The 20,598-nt window shown below is 38.2% G+C and overlaps 1 protein-coding gene and 1 long non-coding RNA gene across 7 annotated transcripts in view; one reads left to right on the top strand and one right to left on the bottom strand.

Moving 5' to 3' along the window:
• tnmd (tenomodulin) overlaps nt 1-818 on the bottom strand; it is a 49,141-nt gene extending 48,323 nt beyond the window's left edge. Inside the window, exon 1 of one of the 2 annotated variants that reach the window (XM_056382905.1) lies at nt 568-818. In XM_056382905.1, coding sequence (XP_056238880.1) covers nt 568-693 — 126 coding nt within the window. In that variant the 5' untranslated portion in view covers nt 694-818. The remainder of the gene's footprint in view (nt 1-567) is intronic. The other variant, XM_056382904.1, reaches the window with a different exon arrangement.
• The window catches only part of LOC130173537 (uncharacterized), a 143,053-nt gene that overhangs the window by 31,886 nt on the left and 90,569 nt on the right, over nt 1-20,598 (top strand). For 4 of the 5 annotated variants that reach the window (XR_008828440.1, XR_008828442.1, XR_008828443.1 and 1 more), the window contains exon 4: nt 18,836-19,059. The exons of the other annotated variant lie outside the window; for it this stretch is intronic. This is a non-coding gene — a long non-coding RNA (uncharacterized LOC130173537). The remainder of the gene's footprint in view (nt 1-18,835; nt 19,060-20,598) is intronic. 5 annotated transcript variants of the gene reach the window in all.

Below are 20,598 nucleotides of genomic sequence, written 5' to 3'. Positions count from 1 at the left end.
AATATGAGAGAAAGAAGAAGAGGGATTTCAGAGCCAAAAATCCCACTCGCCCCCCTCTTCAATAATAAAGGCTCAAATAAGGCAACTCTTGGTGTATATTTGAATGCTGCTTGTGTGTGAGAAGCAAGGATATAAAGATATAAAGCAAATACAATGGTTCAGGTGAGACTGAATATAAAAGTGGAAATAAAGGGAGGAAGCTGAAGTGAAAAGCCAAAAGGAATTAGATGGAAAAATTACTTTTCTGAGAAAACTCAGATCAGTCAGCAAGAGACCAAACGGCACTCCTTTTTGATTTAAAAAAAGCTAGACTTCTGACATATTTTACTTGCACTTAGATATCACAGGATTTTTTTCACCTTTAAACCACTACTGCTGCCACCTACACTTAATTTATTAAGCTGTAAAAATTTAAAGGTGCTGCCATCTTTCTTGACACTGCAGTGACCTAAAATTAGTTTTGTAATAGAATTTATAAAAACAATAAAATGAGGAATTTATTTTTAATTATTTGTGCAGTTAGTTCAAGTGCATTAAAAAAACAAAACAAAAAAAAAATGCACTCACATCTTTCCACAGAATCTGTTGACTGCTGGATTGACTGCTAGCTTCCATGATGCAAGCACTCAGGAGGAATCTTTCCGAACCTCTTAGCTGGGGAAAATACCAACGCTCTGCAAGGCAAAGAGTCATTCCTTTGCTGCAATTTGGGAGTGTGCTGAAGGGGAGGGAAGTTTCAGATGGAGTGGAATTACTGAAACATTTGTGATACCCATTAAAAGCAAAGCAGATGTCTCTCCTGCCTGCCTGCTCCCATTTCAAAGGTGGAAAGCCACGAATGGATTCAGACTGAAAGACAAACCCTCTGTTGAATAAATTACATACTATGATGAGATAAAAATACTGTAGTGGTGCACAACTTTCAAAAGATTGCTGTTCGTGAGCCACAAAGTTTGCAGGTGAAAAAAAGAAAAAAAAAAAAAATTATACTGCAGATACTGATTTTTTTCACTCCTGTTTTCTGAAGTATCAAAAGAGTTTAAGTACCTTCTTTCTGCTTTTGTTCCTCAGTCATTCAGGCTTCACACTTGACAACAAACGGGAAACAGGAAAATGAAAGCTGAAATGACTGAATAGCAGCATAACAAAAGAATTAACCTTATAAATGAAGAGAATTTACACAATCAAAACTAAAAAAGAAATGAAGCAAAGACTGTGCTCTATGGACAATAACTTTTATGATCCCTGATGATATATGTTTGGAGACATATATGAATTCTCTACGTGAAATAACTGTGAAATGGTTTTCCCATCGAAAAAGTACAGTTATCTCATTACAATTTCTTAAAATGACATCTACGCCTTCTCCATCACTGAAAACTCCAGAATCTATAAAAATATGATTCAATTCAGAAATGTAACTGCTGCACATAAGGTGTCTCCTACTTCATTTAATAGTCCATTCTCAGAGAATGTGCACAGCTTGAGATTTTAAAACCCTTAAACATGCAGTTGCCTAATTTGGAATCAGTTGAATCCTCACACACCCTGACAAACCGTACAGCGTTAAAAAGAACAATGTGCTCCCCACCATTTAAAGTCACAAAAAGCTGTGAAAACATTTCGTATCAGGAGTGCATGCAGAACAAAATGGAAAAAGAAATATATAAATAAAACATTTGAAAAGAAATAGTGAGGTTTTATTGTTAGGCAACCTCTTGTGGCCGTAATTAAAACAGTAACTATGACAGGAGCACAGGAGGAAGTTGGGTGACGAAGTATGCATGTCAACGGAGTCTGCGTTAGGAGGAGGTTGGGGTGGATGGATCACAGGAGACTGCTGTCTGTTTCCTGTGTCAAACTGCTCATTGCTGTTTCTTTTATCCATTACCCTTCCACAACCTCAACTGTGCGTTCACTGATGTAACCATGACGACGTAGATCCTCAAACCTAAAGAAATAACCCTAACCATGATCTTTTACTAAACCTCATCAAGAAGTTTTTGTGCTGAACCTAGCCGAACCATGACTGTTCCACACCCTTAACCGCATTTTTATTATTGTAACTATGGCCACAAGGGTAGATGACGAAAGCCCGCTACACCTGCCACCGCTGTGCTCTCATGGTCATATCCCAGGGCTGGGAAAAGCGAACTGTGTGATAATGCAGTTGTGTCTGCAATAAAAGCTTTCACGGGGAAAGTGAAAACATAACATCCAGTTGATCGCTAAAACCTCAAATGTCCTACTTGACATAGATACTACCATCCCATCAGGTTTTAAAGTGAACCTGTTGAAAACAGAAGCCGTGCACATTGGTGTTATGGCAGGCTCTGCTCCAGCTAGTGGCTTTCCTGTTCCTTGGTCACCAAAGGGGAAAACATACCTGAGAAGAAGAATTGATCCCTCTCTTTAAAAAGCTTAAACCAATCATAATGTACATTCAGGAAGAACCCTATCTGTTTCCTGGTTACATAGGGTAAATGTGCTCAAAATGAATATATCACCCATTACAGTTGTTAGGAAACTCAATTCCCAACAGAATTTGGCATGGTAATTATATTAGATATAAATTACAGAGAGGCAAAGAACAAGGGGGAATGAGAAGCCCAAACATGTGGCTATACTATTGGGCAGCACAAATTCAGTATATATGAAGACAAAATCCATATGTTACAAATACATGTATTGATATGGAGAAACTGTGGTCTACTGACACTACAGGACCGCCCCCTTTGTTCATCATAAGAAGGTAAAACTTCTTATGATGAACTTTATTTTTCTGAAAACATAAATGGAATAACATAAAAGTCTGCTTCAAACTTAAGAATCATTTTTCACTTCTGGCTCCCATATGGAGAATCCAGACCCCCCTCCCCTCCCTCCCCCATGCCTGGATTTAGTGTTTAGGCTCCAACAGGAAAAGGGTCTGAACCAGCTTATCAAACTCTATGAAGGAGGAACAATGGATTCATTTGAGGACTTGAAGAGTAAATATTCTTCAAAAAATTCTCATTTTTTCTGCTATTTACAAATAAGACATTACATACCAAAAAACATCTTGGCCCCAAATGTGTTTTTCATGGAAGACATCCTTAAACAACCCATACCAAAAAGACTTCTCATGTTTATGAAACTTTCATTCTTTTTACTGATCACATGTGAAAGCAGAGGCAGATAGAAAGTCAGATGGAAGAAAATATTTGACCCTCAGTTATAGAAAACACACTATTCTGAGCAGTAATACTGATAGAGAAACACAATTTAAATATTACACAGGCTTCATTGCTTACCATCATTGAGAGGCAGACTTTGTCTAAGCTCTCCTAAATGCATTAAATGCATTGACACGTACATATGCTTTGGAAATGTGCAAAGATACAAGATCTTGGAGAGAGGTGAAAGATGAGACGGTTACCTTGATTGGATATGACTGGCTATCACCTCTCCAGTGTGTTTTTGGCAGCTAAAGTGGACAGTGCAAGGAGCAACCACAAAGCTAAATTGATTGAAATATTCTATTATATAGAGAGACAGACCATACTCAAATTCTGGATTGCTGATTAGGAGAGAAGCAAACAGACAAAGGGCTGAAACTCACCGCCACAAGGCAGAATGCAAATAACCGACGACACGGTCCGGTGGTATACTAGGTTTTGACCTAGTCTTGTTTTTAATGCAATTAGTACTGAACCAGTTTTAGGGGCCCACAAGGGAGGGGTTAAATAACAAATGAGGAAACTGAAGCTCTTCAGATATTGGCAGCCTCAGAACTTTATTCAGTTCTCGGCAGGCTTAATAATGTCATCCGATGGTTCCCAGTTATTTCTCCCATACATATAGTACACGGTGCCATTAATAGTTTTTGAAAATGTCACTGTGACTCGGGGAAGGTGTGATCACACCTGCAGTTCCCTTTTCCCTTTGGTCAGAGCTGTGTTGCAAAAGTTTTTTCATTTTTGCTTGGTTTGTGTAGGTTGATCTAATCAGTTTTCAGTGACTCATGGCTTGTAAACAGTTTTTATTTTTTAGTAACTTGTCAGTCTGCAAGTCAAGGTTTGTTTCCAGCCTCTGTAGAATAAGACAGTATTATAGACCACACTGAGCTCTGTGCCATGATTCATCAGAACTGGAAGTAAGTGAAGTCAGACAGCAAGAAGATTGGGAGAGAAAGATTGTGATGATGACATATTATGATGAAGGTCGTGGGCAGGAGTCAGATGAAGGATGTAGTGAGGGGATGACACATCATGATGGCCTGCTGTTTAAATCTTTAAATTACCTTCTCAGGTGTTAATACTACCAACAGGCACATATTGAAAGAGCTAAAAATGCAGCAGCCAGGGTTTATTTTTCCAACCCTACTCTGAGAAAAACAAGGTCAATAGTGGACAGTTCTGCAAAACCCTGGATTATAGTCAAATTAGTTTTAAATTCTCACTCTTTGCAGTCCAGGCTAGGGATAGTACAAGTAACAATCAGGTCAGGGATGTAAATTTTGGTCTCCCACGTTACACACCCACCCACTATCCTGACTTCCACAGCCTTAAGTCGTCTTGTCGGAATCCCCTAACCTTTCCGACATCAGGGGAATTCTGTGTCTAAACGTTTCTGTAACTTTCCGAAGTGATCTGACATGCAGACACACTTCACGCTGTGATTGTCTTTAACTGTGTGGAGGTGAGAGAGGAGCCAAGAGTTGAGCTTCTGTCTTTAGCTCTCTTTTTTTTCATTTGTTACTCAGCTATTTGCGGCAATAACCGAGTAGTTTCCCCTCTCTCTATGACAGCTGGCTTTTTCCACCTCCCAGTGTTGCCATTCAGATCAGGTTGCCTATATACACATTTGATCTTGTGGTTGGATAACAGTTCTCCCCATAAATGCATTAATTAGACCACAAAGTAACCTTTACGTTCTGCCTGAGTACATATAGGGCAAACCACTTCCTCCACTGGTACTGGACGTAAACCATTAGTTGCAATTCTTAGGATACTGGTATGAGTTCTCCATGGTTTCTTTCCTTAATGCTGAACTTTTCATATAGTTACTTCTGGTTATCTAATATCAGTCCTTGAGAAACGTTTTAGTTTTGTGTTATTTTCCCATTATAGTCTCATTCTTGGGAGTACAACATGCAACTTTAGATTGTCTATTAGGTGTAGGTGTATAGGTATAATTATTTGGTGCCACTGAAGTTCAAATGCATCACGCTCCCACATGGATCAAACTAAAGGAACAAACATTTCTAAGTTCAAAGAAAACCCATGCCTGTTGTGAGTGAACATTCAATAAAACAGGAAAATTCTCTCAGCTAGTGACTAAAGAGACCAATAAATATGAATACTAGGTTTCACTGATGAATAACCTTTGAAATTTATTGTAATAATTTACAATAAGGTGCACAAAACAGAGTATAGTTTCTGAGGAACAAGTAAAGAGAAATGTAATCAGAGTTTCCAGATAACTCTAAAATGAGGACTAGTCAATAATTACAAGTTACAGTTACGAATTGACATATTGATCACTTAATGAGTCACTCCTGATTAACTCTATGCCACTGTTGACTGGGAATTCCTGATTAGTAATAGATATAATAGATAAGAAGATTCCTGATTGCCTTGTTCAGATGGAATAAACTGCAGCAGGAAGTTGGAGCACCTGATTTGTTTTATTTTGGCAGATCTGATTTTGTTATTTTTATTTTTTAGAGAATTGCAGATCATTAAAGTTAACTAGAAGCCATATCCCATATTACTGTGTTCAGATTTTTACTTAATGCTGGGTTGATGCCCTTTTATACCCTTTCACCATTTTATCCTTATCTCCCATTTGCCGATTTGCGAGGATTAATGTTTATCTGAATGCTGTATTTTTGCTTTTGGTTTTATTGTCGTGTTTATGGGTGCCCAAGGCAAAAGAGGGTAAACTGCTCTCAGTGGACCACTCTGTACTCTTTAAATAGAGGTTAAAGGAATGGTTGAAAGAAGGACCAATTTAACCTTCTCAAAAATAGTACCTGATATTTAAGTCATAAAAAATTAATGAGCAGCTAATAATTTTGTGCCGCTTATCAGCTGATTGAGAGTGACCTCATTAAGAAAGTGGTCAGTCTGTTGAACGACACATATCAGGGGACCAATCATTATATAATGTTTCATTAACACAGTATCTCGGTCTCATCATTATCTGCTATACAGACTCTATCCACTGTGTAATCCACAGTACAGAGTTATCCAGAGAACTCCATGTACTCAGTGTTTTGTGTCACACATTGTGTGTTTATCATCATATGGCCATCATTACCGACCACGCTTTGTTAACACTCTGCACTGCATAGCTGATGGCATCTTTGTTATAACATGCCACCTGTTCACCTGCATTAAGACATGAAAAACACATAATGCATGTTTAATTTTATCTTGACATATCTTATGACAGGGAGTGAAGGATACAGTTTCAAAGCACGCCTATGTTTAGTGTATTTATTTAAACCACCTGTCAGTCTTTTTTTCCCATATCATGTCAGATGGCATACAAAGCAAAAGCTAAATAGTGAGATAAAATGTTTTGAACTGATTCCAGTTTATTAAAAGCACAATTTCACAACCCACAAGTTCCACTTCACACTCGATTAACAGTAGTGAAAAACGACGGCTCGGTCAATACCACCCGAGGTGGAACATTCCGGGTAAAATTGGTCAACCTGCAAGCCTTTAGTGTGGCAGGCAACATTTGAGCACATATTAAGTCTGTCAGATCTGATAGCTGTGGGACCTCGTCAGCTCTTTCCCATTGATATAAATCTTCACAATTACTGTCACATTTTGCTTGGGTAAATCAGGCGACAGGTCTTTCAAGAAAAGTGTTGTGTCAGCAGCAGAGTTGAGCATCCTGGGACCCTCATTCCCCCGATAGCATTCAGCACCAGGCGGGGGCTTTGACACCCACAGAATAGAATAAACAGCAATTTACTTTGGAGTGCATACCAGATACTCACAGATTAGAGCAGAGGTTGATGGGAGCAGCCATAGCAAACCAGGAAGAATCGCAAAATAAACATTTACTCTATCCTCTTCATGCTTCAGGCCCGATAGCTTTGATAGGAATTTTCCTCTTTTGTAGTTGTCACTTTCGCAAACACAGACTGAGCGCTGTGACCAACAGCAGGGCCCATTACAAATCCAACAGACCAAGTTGGATCCTGTGAGTTTTGTTTTTTTATATAAATAGAACAGTTTTCCATCAGACAACAGTTCTGCTCAAAATGACTTGTAATACTTTAGGCAGGCGCTGCCTCCCCAAACTTGCCGAGTATATATTGCTCTATTTTGCAGTGACCATCTGGAAAAAAGCTGTTCCTTGTTTGCTTTTTTTTTTTTTTTTTTTAACTCTTAAGCTTGCCTCTAAAGCCTTGTCGAGCTTCTGTCACTCAAAGAGAAAGCAGTAGTGCAAACCCACTCATTTCCCACATGCACATCCACATTCATTAACAGTCCCTTCCCACATGAAGGGAGAGTGTCACAGCTAAAGAAAGAGAAAAAGATGCAGAAAGAATATGTGGAAGAGAGATAGAAATACAGAAAAAATAAAATGGCAAAATTGAGCAGGACTGAGAATTTATTTGTCTCTCTCACTCCTTCTGTCACACACACACACACACACACACACACACACACACACACACACACACACACACACACACACACACACACACACAAACACACAGGCAGACAGACAAAAAAAAACTGATTGAATCCCATTTTTGAGTCCAGAAACTGGGCCCATACAGGTCAAATGTGACACATAATCCTGTGTGATTTGATTATCCGCCTGCTGCCTCGATGCAGCTACACCACCACAGTCTTTCATTACAGGGGGGGGAGTCGAGCTGGGCAGGAATGGGCTCATCATGAGGAGGCAGTCACAGATCTTGACTAGGTCTAGATGAAAGATCTGAGAGCTTCCATCCGTCATCTTTTCAGTATCCTCCTCATGCTTCAGTGATGGTAGGAAGGAAGTGTACCTCAGTACAGGAAGTTTACACAGCTCCGTTTCCCAGGAGTCACTTGGCTCTTCAGCAGACTGTAGCGAACGCCTGACACATCCTGCTGATATACTACTTCAAATTCCTAAGTGCAAAACACTCAGTGAGACCCAGCAAAATAGCAACACTCTCAAACAAAATGCTCTTAATGCTTGTCAGAATATACAGTATGTAGCTTCAGCTTTCAGTATTTATTGTTAATTATTAAGTTTGAGTCCATCAGAATTAAAATACGTCACACAAATCTACTCCGGGCACCACGCTTGATTCGCTTCACATGTCATGTGATTTTTTGTTGTTGTTGTTTTTGCCTTCATCTGACTGAGGACTGTCTGAGTATTTTTCCTCGTAAACAGTCCATTAATTAGTCATGTGGAATAAATAACCAGATACTAAGTGTAAAAAACAACATTACTAGCATCTATTTTGAGAGTGAGAGTGGTGAGGGTAAACCAAAACAATTCATTTACAAGCCCAGTTGGATTATAATTTTGTCACTACGAGCACCATGTGATCCTTTTTTAATATAATAATATAAATTATAGTCACTTTGAGGTGCAATTCATAACACCCTCTCAATTTATTTTAAGGAAGAGGTGCAATGTGTTTCAATTCTTAAGGATTACTTTCTCCTAAACTTTGAAATTTGAAATTTTAAACATTTTATATATATCTATAAATTCAGATGTTCATCTCTGTGCATTTTATTGTGCATATCATTGTTCCACCTATCCATACCTGATGTTAAAGGAGAGGACTATAACCTCTAACAGGACTCAGAGGGATAACTATGCACCATCTCTAAGGAGTTCGTTTGACATACTGAGGAACCAGATGAATAGGAATGTGGATTATGGCGCTGCAAATCTTCCCCAAGTTTATTCATTCATTTCCCAAATCTTACCTTGAAAGTAAAGCTACTTGCTGGGGGATTTTCTCAATTTCTTGCTTGATGGGACAGGTGTATTTACTTACATAATTGTATTCCTCATCCAATTTATAATGCGATTAAATATTAATACAATTCTGAGTTTGAAGAGAGGCAGATCTGTGAAAATTATCTAGACAGCAATATTGTGAAATTGTTCTTCTTGCTTTGCAACTTTTTCAATCACCCATAAATGGAACAGAAGCAGTGAAAGAGAAAATACTCTGCTTCTTAGGATGCATTGAAAATGGTATTTCAACAAATAAAGCAGTCTGAGTGAAAGGTAAAAATAGGTGCAGGTATTTTTCACCATGATGATCTTGACTCATCTTGGCTGAGCTTTGTTTAGTTAGTAGCAGAGCTCTCTGGAGGAACATTGAGTAGTGTAGTCAAAGTGGAACTCTCCTGAATGAGCTTTGAGCTTCAAGTCCCCAATATCCCAGCGTGTGTGCCAAAGAGTCAGACAATAGAGCCACACGCAAGTCATAGCCAAATCGTAATTACCTCTGCACCCTGCAGAAGCAGACCAATTGACTCCTCTAGATGAATGAGAACAGGTAAAGGGCAGTGATTAGCCACAAGGCCCCAGAAGCTTTGTTTGGTGCAGAGGGAAAGGAAATTCTCTATATAGGTCAGAAGATATGCTTCACTTATTATGCTCTTATTATTCTGTGGAGTTATTATGGGCACAATTCTGCTCAGTACGGGAAACTTTGCTTGTCACGGTAGACTGGTCGTGCGCATACAGTCTAGTACATCCTTATCTGTCTAGTTTGTGTTGCTGACAGTTGTAGCATCATGATCAATTACCTGATGATTTATTAGAGATTATGGATACCTGTAATAGATTAACATTGAATTAGTTACCATAATATTTCATCTTCTGTCACTGACAATGAATGCTAAATAAAATGCAGTGGATATTTGTTGATATAAAAGAGAAGATTGAGAATATTTTGCGTGCTGAAACTGACATGACAAACAACCTTTGACTGATGTTGTTTTTGCATTTTTGTCAGTTGTATTCAGCAAACACAAACAACAGAGCTTTTGGTAAATAGTCAAAAATTAAATGGAAGAGCTACAAAGTCACAAACAGTATTAAAGTTAATCTTTCATTTCTACAATTTCCTTTAGTCAAAATGACAAATCAAATGAATCACTGTAGAAACAAACACGCTAATTTACAACAGCTTGATAAACTAGTGAGAAACGGCAGCCTAATTACAAACACCTAGGTGATAAAAAAAAAATTACTGAATCTGGTTCCATGTAATACAATACTACCTGAACTCATTAAATCTAAAAATATTGATTATACATCCATTAATAAATCAGTAGTTAATTGTTTGCACCTGATGTGTTATTGGAAAGAAAGGAGTAATCAATCTAACTAGTTCTAAATGTGACCCTGTTTGTTTAATGGGCTTGTGTTTTACAAGATGAAACCTTTAAACTATAACTTGTTTTCAGATCTTTTCCAACTCATTGCTGCGAGACCATTTTCTCATCAGTCATTAAATATTAATAAAATTAATCACTATCAATAGGGATGTAATGATTCATTCATTGCACGGATCCATTAATTATGAATTATGCTGATTCAACTACATCCATCTGGTAAAATAAAGAAACAAAATTAATCCCTTCAGCAACAATCAATATGAAATTATATCAACTGAACTATTCATGACTCTTTTCAAAAGTTGTTGAATGTTTTTTTTATGAAATGTAGCACAGTAACCCTGACATCTGGTCCATTTCTAATACTGCGTTAGTTTTGTACTTTGACCAAACAGTTTAGGAGATCACTGCACAGCAACAGCAATTACCATCTATTACAATTTAATGGATTTCCCCCATATTAACAGCACTGCATCTGCTTAAAGCACTTATAATTAATATCTTATAATAACAATGGATTAAATGACTATGTGCAATATGATATGCTGGGTCTCTCATGGTGAAAACCCCACAGATAATTATAACCTGACTCTTCAGGCAAAGTTAGCGACTAGCTACAGAAACTTAGTGGAGCGTTCAGCAATTTCTTTAGCGTTAAATAATATCCCAGTTCATGATTAATAACGTTTAATACACAATTCTCATATTTCTTTATGTGACACATTGAGGAACAATAGGGAGTCACATGTTTGCGTCATTACTTGATGGCTGTACAATTTTAGCAAAAACTAAATGTATTAAGTATCGAATTAGAATCAAAATGAATCTTGCTTTTGAATCGAATGATAAACAATTCAGGTTCCTGAATTTTACTAACTTTAAAAAGCCACATGCAGTCATTGGACATGTGGTAGCTTTTATCCACTTAAATTCTAACGTGTGAGATTTGATCAGAACGATCTTTTTGAAGCATAAACCAGTCTGACACAGCTGGCACAATGTGTCAAAGTGAGCACTGAGCTACTGAAGTGAACAAAGATGAAATGGTCTGTGAAAACGTCTTCTGTTGTGATATCACCATTACACCTGGTGGACTGTGACGACAAGCACGTGCAGCATCTGCCAAACTGTGATCTAACGTCTTGCATTCAGGCAATGCAGACACAACTGGACATAACTGTGATTTATCTGAGTTCTAACATGATAACACAGACAATGTAGTGAATGTGAGCAATATGATGCCAATCTGTCATCATTCATTTTGAACAAAAGGCTCCATCATGAGATGGTACATGCAGAGAGTGCACGCACATCATCTTACAACATGCATTAATTGGATTATAACTCGCAGCTATTGCTACCTGTAATCTTAATCCCCTACAGAGGACCCATCTGGATCTCCAGTGATGAAAGTAAACAACAACTAGCTAAATGATGCTCATAATCTCCTAGAAACAAAAGTTAAAATAGTATGAGGTGAACAGCACACAGAACATTAAACCCTCCAGGGTTTAGGAGAGCAGAATAAATTGCGGCTGTGCAGAGAGCTCCCGCGAAGGGGCTCCATGGGAAGAGGGAAGTGGTTCCTAAGCAACTATTGCTGATTCGCTGTAGGGAACTGCAATGCTCGTATTGAAAACTGGACTATTACGAGAACTAACCCCCGCCATCTCCAGAAAGGCTTCTCTGTCTTGAGCGGTAAGTACATATTAAGGGGAACATTGGCTGAATTACAGCATGTAATTACAGCAGTTGACTAAAGCCTTTTATTAATTTAATTCTTCCGTATCTTAAATTTCTTTTAAAATTGGCTGTTCAATTCAAATGAAGAATCAGTAAGAAATAAGCCATAAATGGATTGAATGTTGAACCTGGTCTTTTGAGGTAGAGTGATGTAAGTGAGACATGGCAGAACAGTGATTTATTAACTGTGTTTGCTCTGTTGACGAAGCTGTGTTTTCTGCTTCTGCAGACAAAAAAGTTTACAAAAGGGTAAACACATGAGGGGAACAAGCAACTATCCTTAGAGAATACCTTATTTGACCTGATCTATCCACCACCTCTGCTGGTGGTGAAGTAAAACAGCACAGAGAGAGAAAGCAAAGATTGGTAGGCTATTATACACAATTTTGGAAGAAAGAAAGAGGTTCAACAGTTCTGTCCACTTGACCCCCCCCCCACAAAATCTGTGAAAACAAAATCTCAGATGTACCCAGAGACAGTTCGCCACCAAACTGCAAAGCGACGTTACATTCACCCCTCTCCCCTGCCCCCCAGGTGCCACCTCAACATGTAAATACAGCAGCAGCACTGTCATCAGCGTGGACAGTAGGAAGAAGAAGACAAGCAAATATGTAATGATGAAGGATGTAAATAATGCAGGTTTTAGATTCTTCCAAAATTGTTTCTGTAAATGTTAAATGAGGGAAGAGATGCATTCAACGTGTTTGGTAGACCTTAAACGAGGTTGCAGATTACAACCTTCTGAATACCCCTCACCAATCCTTATTCAAGTGAGAACCTAGTGGCGCTCAGGTAATGTAGAGGCCCTTTCTAGAGTGCGTTTGGTTTTTCCCTTCTGGGCTAATGTAGAAACAAGGTGCTGCAACATGGCGGGCTCTGTTGCAATTCTTAGTTTCAGGTGATCAATCTATAACAATGCATCTTATTCTTTAAGATCATTATATGTTTCATATCTTATTTAAAGTAATCTGTTAAGTAGTTTGTAACTAAAGCTATCAAACGTATAAAAAGTACCATATTTACCTCTGAATTATAGTGGGGTAAACATACAATGGAGTACCTTAAATTAGTACTTGATTAAATATACTTGGTTATATTTTGCCACTGACCACCACTTGTCAGTGTTTCAAATTAGAGTTTGCCCAGTTTTGATGCAGCAGTTTTGATCATGGTTGTTCTTATTTGGGTGAAAGCCAAGATGATCAACCCAGCAACTCATAGCAACCTAATGTTTATATTATATTATACCGTGTGGAATGAGCTTTAAAATCTTTGTGTTGTGTTAACATTACTTTACTTTTTTATGGTTTGGGCTCATTAAGGCGAAAACTGCACTTTTGTACTGATTTTCTGCTGTACGAACGTGGCACTGCTTTTGGCAGCACACTATGGTTTCCCAGTGACGGTTTGTGAGAGCATCTGTTGAAAGATTCCCTGCGTTGATTGATTGAAAGCTTCAACAGAAACTCTGGTTTGTCCAGCAAAAAGCTTACACCTCAAGCTGCTTCCACGCAGCTGCGTAGATGCCAGTACTACAGGTGGTATTTCATTGGCACACCCTCTCTTCAACTCTGCCAGTAGACTCTCAGTGTGGCCTGACAGTGTAAATCTATGTTTTTATTCGGTCATATTTTATTTGAATTATCAGTTAATGTAAATGAAGATGTTTGATAATCTGTTTACTGTAACCGATAAAGAGGTCTGGCCATCGGTATACAGGTAATAGCAGTTGTAAAGCTGTCAATGTAGAGTCACACTCAAACATTTTTTTTCAAAGTTGTTATGTGAATTAGTTCGATGTGGACCGCAGCGTTTATAAAACCTTACTAAATGAATTGGAAGCAACTCAAGATAAATAGACAGCAAACCTTCATTTATCTTTGTGCGTACGAAGAGTGGGATAAAAATGACCTATTCATTGCATATTAATAATCATGATTTGCTTCTAAAGACAAGGTATTTTGGAGGCCATGGACTCTTCAAATGGACCTTTACTTTCTGAGAACCCTAATTCAAAGAGGGGCTCTAAATAATTTTAATGCAGTCATTTTTCTCTTCTTTTCATCACAGGAAGCCAGGAACTGCACACAACTATATTTTAATTTGCAGAAGAGTGATAACTCACCTCATCAATTTAAATTAGGCATACAGTTTAAAATGAAATTACGGCTCTTCTTCTCTTCTGTATTTATGTTCAGTTACTACTGAAGGTTAAGGAACGCTAGGGTTGACACATGTAAAGGGAGTAAAAGAAGACTGATTCTTGTAGTCATCCACTGTGTTTTTCTTTGTTTTAGTAGTACTCACCTAAAACCCTAACAAACATAAGTAATTCGGCCTCTAGAACTTAAGAGAGTTACAAAGTCTTAACAATGGATTTTTGTCACCAAATGACAGTATAAGACTATCCAAGTGTTACCTGAACTTTTAATGCATACTGGTTATGCATATTTGATAAAAATGACCTTCCTAGAGCTATTACAAGAGGGTAATAAAGTTCAGAAGTGTCTGTAATGGCAGCAGTGCAGTAATGGAAGACTTTAGTGATGAAACAGCCACCAAGAAATTCAGGGTTTCTCCAACATTTTAACTGATGCAACACCCAGAGGTAAGCACAAGCTAGAAAAGATGGTTTCTATCATCAAAAATATCCTTATCATAGAAACATGGAGTTAGAAATGATCATTGTCTGCTGCATAGACACTTAAAGCTGGTCTAAAATAGTAGGTAGGCTCCAACATCATTGTGCATATTCGTCTCATTGTATCAAATTTCTAGCATCAAATAACCCAATGCTCCACATTTGATAACTATTTACGCATTTCTTAGCAGAATTTCAATTGACATACAGATCAGGGGGATTGTGAGAGCTTAAGTTGTTTTTTTTTCAGGTAGTTTTTGGTGGATTTTTGAAGTCTGTTTTGCATCATCCTGTTGCTGATATTTAGTGGAATCCATTCTTGCCTCTATCTGTGCACACAACCCCAAGGTAATAGTTCCACCCCCATGATTATCAATTGGTAAGGTGCTCTTTTCATCTAATGCTGTTTTTTTTTTTCTCCAAACAAACCTTTGCTGATTTTAGAGAGTTCAGTTGCCCAAACGATTCTGGCTTATCCAGATGTTGCTTTACAGACTTGAAAAACTGACTGTGATGAGGTTGCAGGTAAGTTTTCCCTCTGATGCCTCTTCCATGTAGGTCCTGTTTCTGCACAGTGGAGCAGTGCACTGCCACTCCTGTGTCAGCTAAACCGCCTTGCAGCTCCACTGCAGTCTATTTTTTTATCAGACGTGTAGTTTGATCTGAAAGTTTTCTTGGTCTTCCAGATCTTGTTTTTACTTCCACGGTTCTCCTTAATGGCCATCTCTTAATGACATTTCTGACAGTGGAAATTTCAATCTGGAAGCACTTTGATATCTTTTCATTGCCTCCTCTTCTTTGTAGGTATCAATTAGCTTCCTTTTCAGATCTCGGGCAGTTGCTCAGAGGAACCCATAGTTGTTGAGTGTTACCACAAGGTTCGAAGAGTCAGAGAATTTATCAGCTCTGGAAATGTCACGAGCTGACAATTCACAACGACCTGCCTTACAAGTCCTAATGAGTGAAGTTCTGAGTGTTGTGTAGCGTGCCCAAACGTTTGCACAAGCCAATTACTGTTTCATATTTTCCTTTTTTTAACTTCATGAGATAAAAAGTAACAGAGCATTAACATTTGAAGAGGCTCAACTGTACATTTAACGATCAGATGTATGAAAAAATCCTTGCAGTGTGTTAAAACATTTATTCAGCCTTCACACATGTACAGACCATTCACGAAACAGTTTATAAATGTGTTCAAAGGTAATGAAGCTTTAAAAATCAGACATTCTCGGCCTCACAAAAACTAGTTGGACAAAAACATTCTTAACACAAAGTCGACTTAACTAGATTTCTTCCGAGCTTTGGATGTTATATTATGTGCGTACACCAAGTATGGATGTTTCACAGGCAGAATTATAGTTCTTACAAATCTATTAATACATTAACAAATACTTAAAAATATCAGTATATCTGCTGACGATTAAATTATAGTTCGTAGAGCTAAAATTAGTTGTCCATTAAATGAGTTGTAAGTTTTGCTATTGCTACACAGCTAACGTTAGCATTAACAGCTGTTTACTTACCAGTCTAGAAGAAACGTTGAGAGTTCATCATCAAACTTCATTCCTATAATCACCAAGAGTCTGCCCTGAAGAAGTAGTATAGCCTTTTGTATTGTAAATGCAATGATAGACAATGCTCTTTGTAAGACTGGTAGCTGTTAATGCTAACACTGGCTATGTAGCAATAGCAAACCTTACAAATAGCTCCTTTAACAAAACATTTGCAACTAGTTTGATTACTACTTGTTTGAGTCAATTTAATTTTTCAAGCCAAAATGCCAGTCATAACAGTCACTGGTTCCAGCTTCTTTAATATGAGGAATTACTGCTTTGTCGGTTTTATATGATTGTAACCTGAACATCTTTGGCTTTTGGACTGTTAGTCCAACAAAACAAGCAATTAAGAGACATCACTCTATCCCTAACTGATGTTTTTACACAAAATGAGTAATTGAGGAAATAATCAGCTAATTCAATAAAGAAAACATTTGTTATTTACATATTTGCAGACATTCTGTGTATAAATGCTAAATACTGTGTTTAAAATAAGCATGTATTCTTCATAGATAACCATAGAAAGGGTTCTGGTAATAAGCAAATCAAAAATTCTGCTGTAAAATCTTGTTGAATATGTTTAAGCTCCAATCCACAGCGTTTTGCCTTGAGGCAGGAAGTGTATTGTTAGTCTTGCCCTCCTCCTCCTCCCCCTCAACTGGTCAAGTTCCCAACTGACACTCATCACTCTTTTTAATGAAGGATCTGGCCTGAGGCTGCGGCACTCTGCATCCATGAAGCAGATTCTGAAAAAAAGACGACACTAATGCCGATGTTCGTTGTGTTTTTGAACGAGGTCTCTCATGCTGTATGTGGCGCTTTGTTAATTTGTTTCTTCCGGCTTTCCCTCATTGTAGTTGTTGCCATGACTTCCGTGATAGCCAGCTGATGGCTCCCCGTTGCTGTAGCAGATTGTATAAGAACCATAAACATCACAGAGCTCACTGAGAGGCCAATATCAGGCCAAGATGTTTATGTTTGTATGCACAGAATGATAATGTATAGTGCATAGGCATCTGAAAAACCTTGAAGTGCTGCTTGTGCTGTAATAACAGGAAGTACAGCTCCTGTAAAAACAGTTCATTTCTTACAGCGGTGCAACAGGGGAACAAAGACAGAGTGGGAACATGGGAGAAGGAACACGTTACTAATTTATCTGTGAATTTAATCAAATGGAACTAAACTGATTAAACTATATTTCATGCAAAGGGACAAAGCGATTTACTTTATAACATTTCCTCACCTAATGTATAATTTTAATCAACTCATATGTATTCTCTCTTTTAAATGTGCTCATTCAGAAATAATAGGAGCTATAATTGCTGTGTAATTACTTTGTGATGTAATTAAACCATGATTAGCACGACACTGGCTTTATTTATTGGAGCTCTTTTTTTTTTTTTTTACAGTTTTTTCAGACATTTTTTTCACTCTCTAAGGCAAACATAGTAACATTTTGGTATGTCCAAGGAGTCTAAACATCACAACTGACGCCAATTAAAGGACAACCCATTTTCTGTTTTCTTACTGTTATCTCGTCAAAACTCAACAGCTGGTAGTTGGATTATTTGTTTGCACAGAGCAGACCATTAAAGGAAGAAAAACACTTAATGAATACCTGGTGAAACAGATGTAATCACGTATAGACTCCTATGGAAAAGTAAAGCTTAGTCAGTGAGGCTGTTCTGTCCATTTTAAGCAGCCGGTGATTTCTTCATGGGCTTACCAACTGCCGGCAACTTCACTTCCATCCATTACCTTGTCAGAAACTTTGTATTGAAATTGACTTATCTCATGACTCCCGGTCCTTCCACAATACATCTAAAATACTCTCCTGAGACCCAATTTCCTACCTGTATCCCTGCACCTTTTCGTTTGAGTTATTTCCTCTGTGAGCACAAGTAAGCCATCATGCTGGACAATACCGAAGACAAAAGTTCTTACAATGATGAAACACCCACACAGACACAAACCAAAGAGTCTTGAGGGTGTTTCTGATACTTTTAAATATATCTCTTGGCGTTTGTGAACCAAGAGACATTTAATTTAATGATACGTTTGTTATTAGATTGTGCAGGAAATCTGAGCTAGTTTGAAAAAATAGAAATGCATGATAAGAGAGGAAAATAATACACAGTGCATGCAGATAATATTTGACATTTCAACAGATTGGAGATTTATTTTGCAAAAAAACTGAACTGAAAACTGAAACTGAGCTTACAAGCCTACTTTTTTTTTCTGAAGAAACTTAAATTTTTCTCAGGTCATGTGCTAATGCCCAGACCAACAAAATAATGATGAAGATTTAGACAAGTATTGAGCAGCGGAAAAATATTCATATTCCTAGAGGTGCCATCATTAGCTGCTATACTCCTTGCTCAATGTTTACTCTCTGGGGTACAGCTGGAATGAATTACAGTAATTGATTGGATGCATGGAGGTGGATCGAGCACAGAGCTGTCCACATTTCTGACTGATCTACTTGTTATAACACTTCTCCCTCCTCCCTCTCTCACCAGCACATTTCCGTCTCTCGGCTTCACGAAGGCTGTCCTAACGTATGACCATTGTCTAGAGGTCACTGTGGATGTCCGAGTCATGTGGAGGCAGCTCGTCATGCAGAGCGCTGCATGCTTCAGGGAGTAATCACGAGCCTCCAGCTTCCCCCATCAACATTCTTCGCTGCCCTGAGGCCAACAAACCAGATTTTTCATGTCAGCTGGCATGCACCTTCAACTCATAAGTAACTGTTTGACTTTCACAAGTCTCGCATCATACAAGCATACACACTCCCAGGCAAGGTTGCTATATCCTTGGTCGATAATTATATGCCAGTTATAAGTGTCCACTTGCGCATGCAGATGGGCTGGGCTCCTTAAAAATCCAGGTAGCAGGTCGAATCCATCTACAAAGACTATTTATCATTCCCTAAGGGGGCAGCCCTCACATCGTAATAATAATTTCAAATATTTCTCATTACTTTTGTTCGCACTTCCCCACCTCCTTTCACACACACAAGCCCCACCAACCACTCCACTGGGAGGGAAAATGTAAATAAGGACAACTTTTGAAAAGTAATTTTCCGTGACTTCATGTGTTTTTAATTACTATTATTGTTTTTTTTTTTTTAAGACAACAACCTAACATAAAAATATTAAGTCAAATTGTTACAAAACTGATAAAAGAAAAATATTTCACTGGCTGACATTCAGTTTATAAAATGACACATAAACAGGCAGATTTGCTCCTTGACTGACTTTAGACTTTTACTTATTTTAGATGTTCTCTGATGGACAAACACATAACACACATTACTTATGGAGCAATGCTGTTGGATTTAAGAAAAAGTTCTTTTTTTTTTTTTAAAGATATGTTTTTGGGCTTTTGCGCCTTTATTGGACAGGATAGTGGAGAGAGACAGGAAATGAGGAGGCAGAGAGAGGGGGAATGACATGCTGTAAAGGCCGTCCGATGCGGGACTCGAACCGGGGCCAACTGCAGCGAGGACTGTAGCCTCTACACATGGGGCGCCTGCTTAGACCACTGCGCCACACGACGCCCCTTAAGAAAAAGTTCTATATGTCAAAAACAAAATTTATTAACATGAAAAGTTCTACTGCGTTCATTATCTTATGCAATAGAAAAAAATAGCCATCATTTGGAAAAAAAAAAAAAAATCAAAGTAAATGATGCTTCAAAATGCTGACTGATTGCATCAAATCCTGATTGTAGCTCATTACTGCTTAAGTACTTCATCTGAAGTGACAATGATTGTCATTTGTGATGCATGACACATCACTAACTTAGTAGTGGCAGGTATTTATGGACAGTATTTACTGCTGTAATGTCAGAGAAAGGGATGTGCCAATATGGTAATGCGGTGGTATATGGTTACAAATATACATATTTTGAGATATACTATGCTGAAAATGTCAGCATGTCTCGTTGTAACATGATGCGGCTGTCACACCAATGCATTAGCTGCTTTTTCGGTTGTACACATGCAGCAAATAGTAGAAGCTGAGAGGGCGTCTGGTATCTGTGTATCAGCATCGGCCTTGAATCCTGACAGAAAACACATCCTCAAATAAATCAGAAATTCAGAAGAACAATCCAGCTACCACTTCCTTATATTTATGAAACCACATCGTCTCTGAATCTACATGCTATACTTGCAGTTAACAGTCATGCCGCCACCCCCCCCCCCCCCCCCCCCCCCCCTCCGTGTTGAGTAGGTGTTTTATGTGTTGTAAATGCATTTGGACAGTCTAAATAACTACGA

The sequence above is a fragment of the Seriola aureovittata genome, chromosome 8 (genome assembly GCF_021018895.1).
Source record: "Seriola aureovittata isolate HTS-2021-v1 ecotype China chromosome 8, ASM2101889v1, whole genome shotgun sequence".
In the NCBI taxonomy this organism is placed as follows: domain Eukaryota; kingdom Metazoa; phylum Chordata; class Actinopteri; order Carangiformes; family Carangidae; genus Seriola; species Seriola aureovittata.
This window is presented reverse-complemented; position numbering and strand designations above follow the sequence as displayed.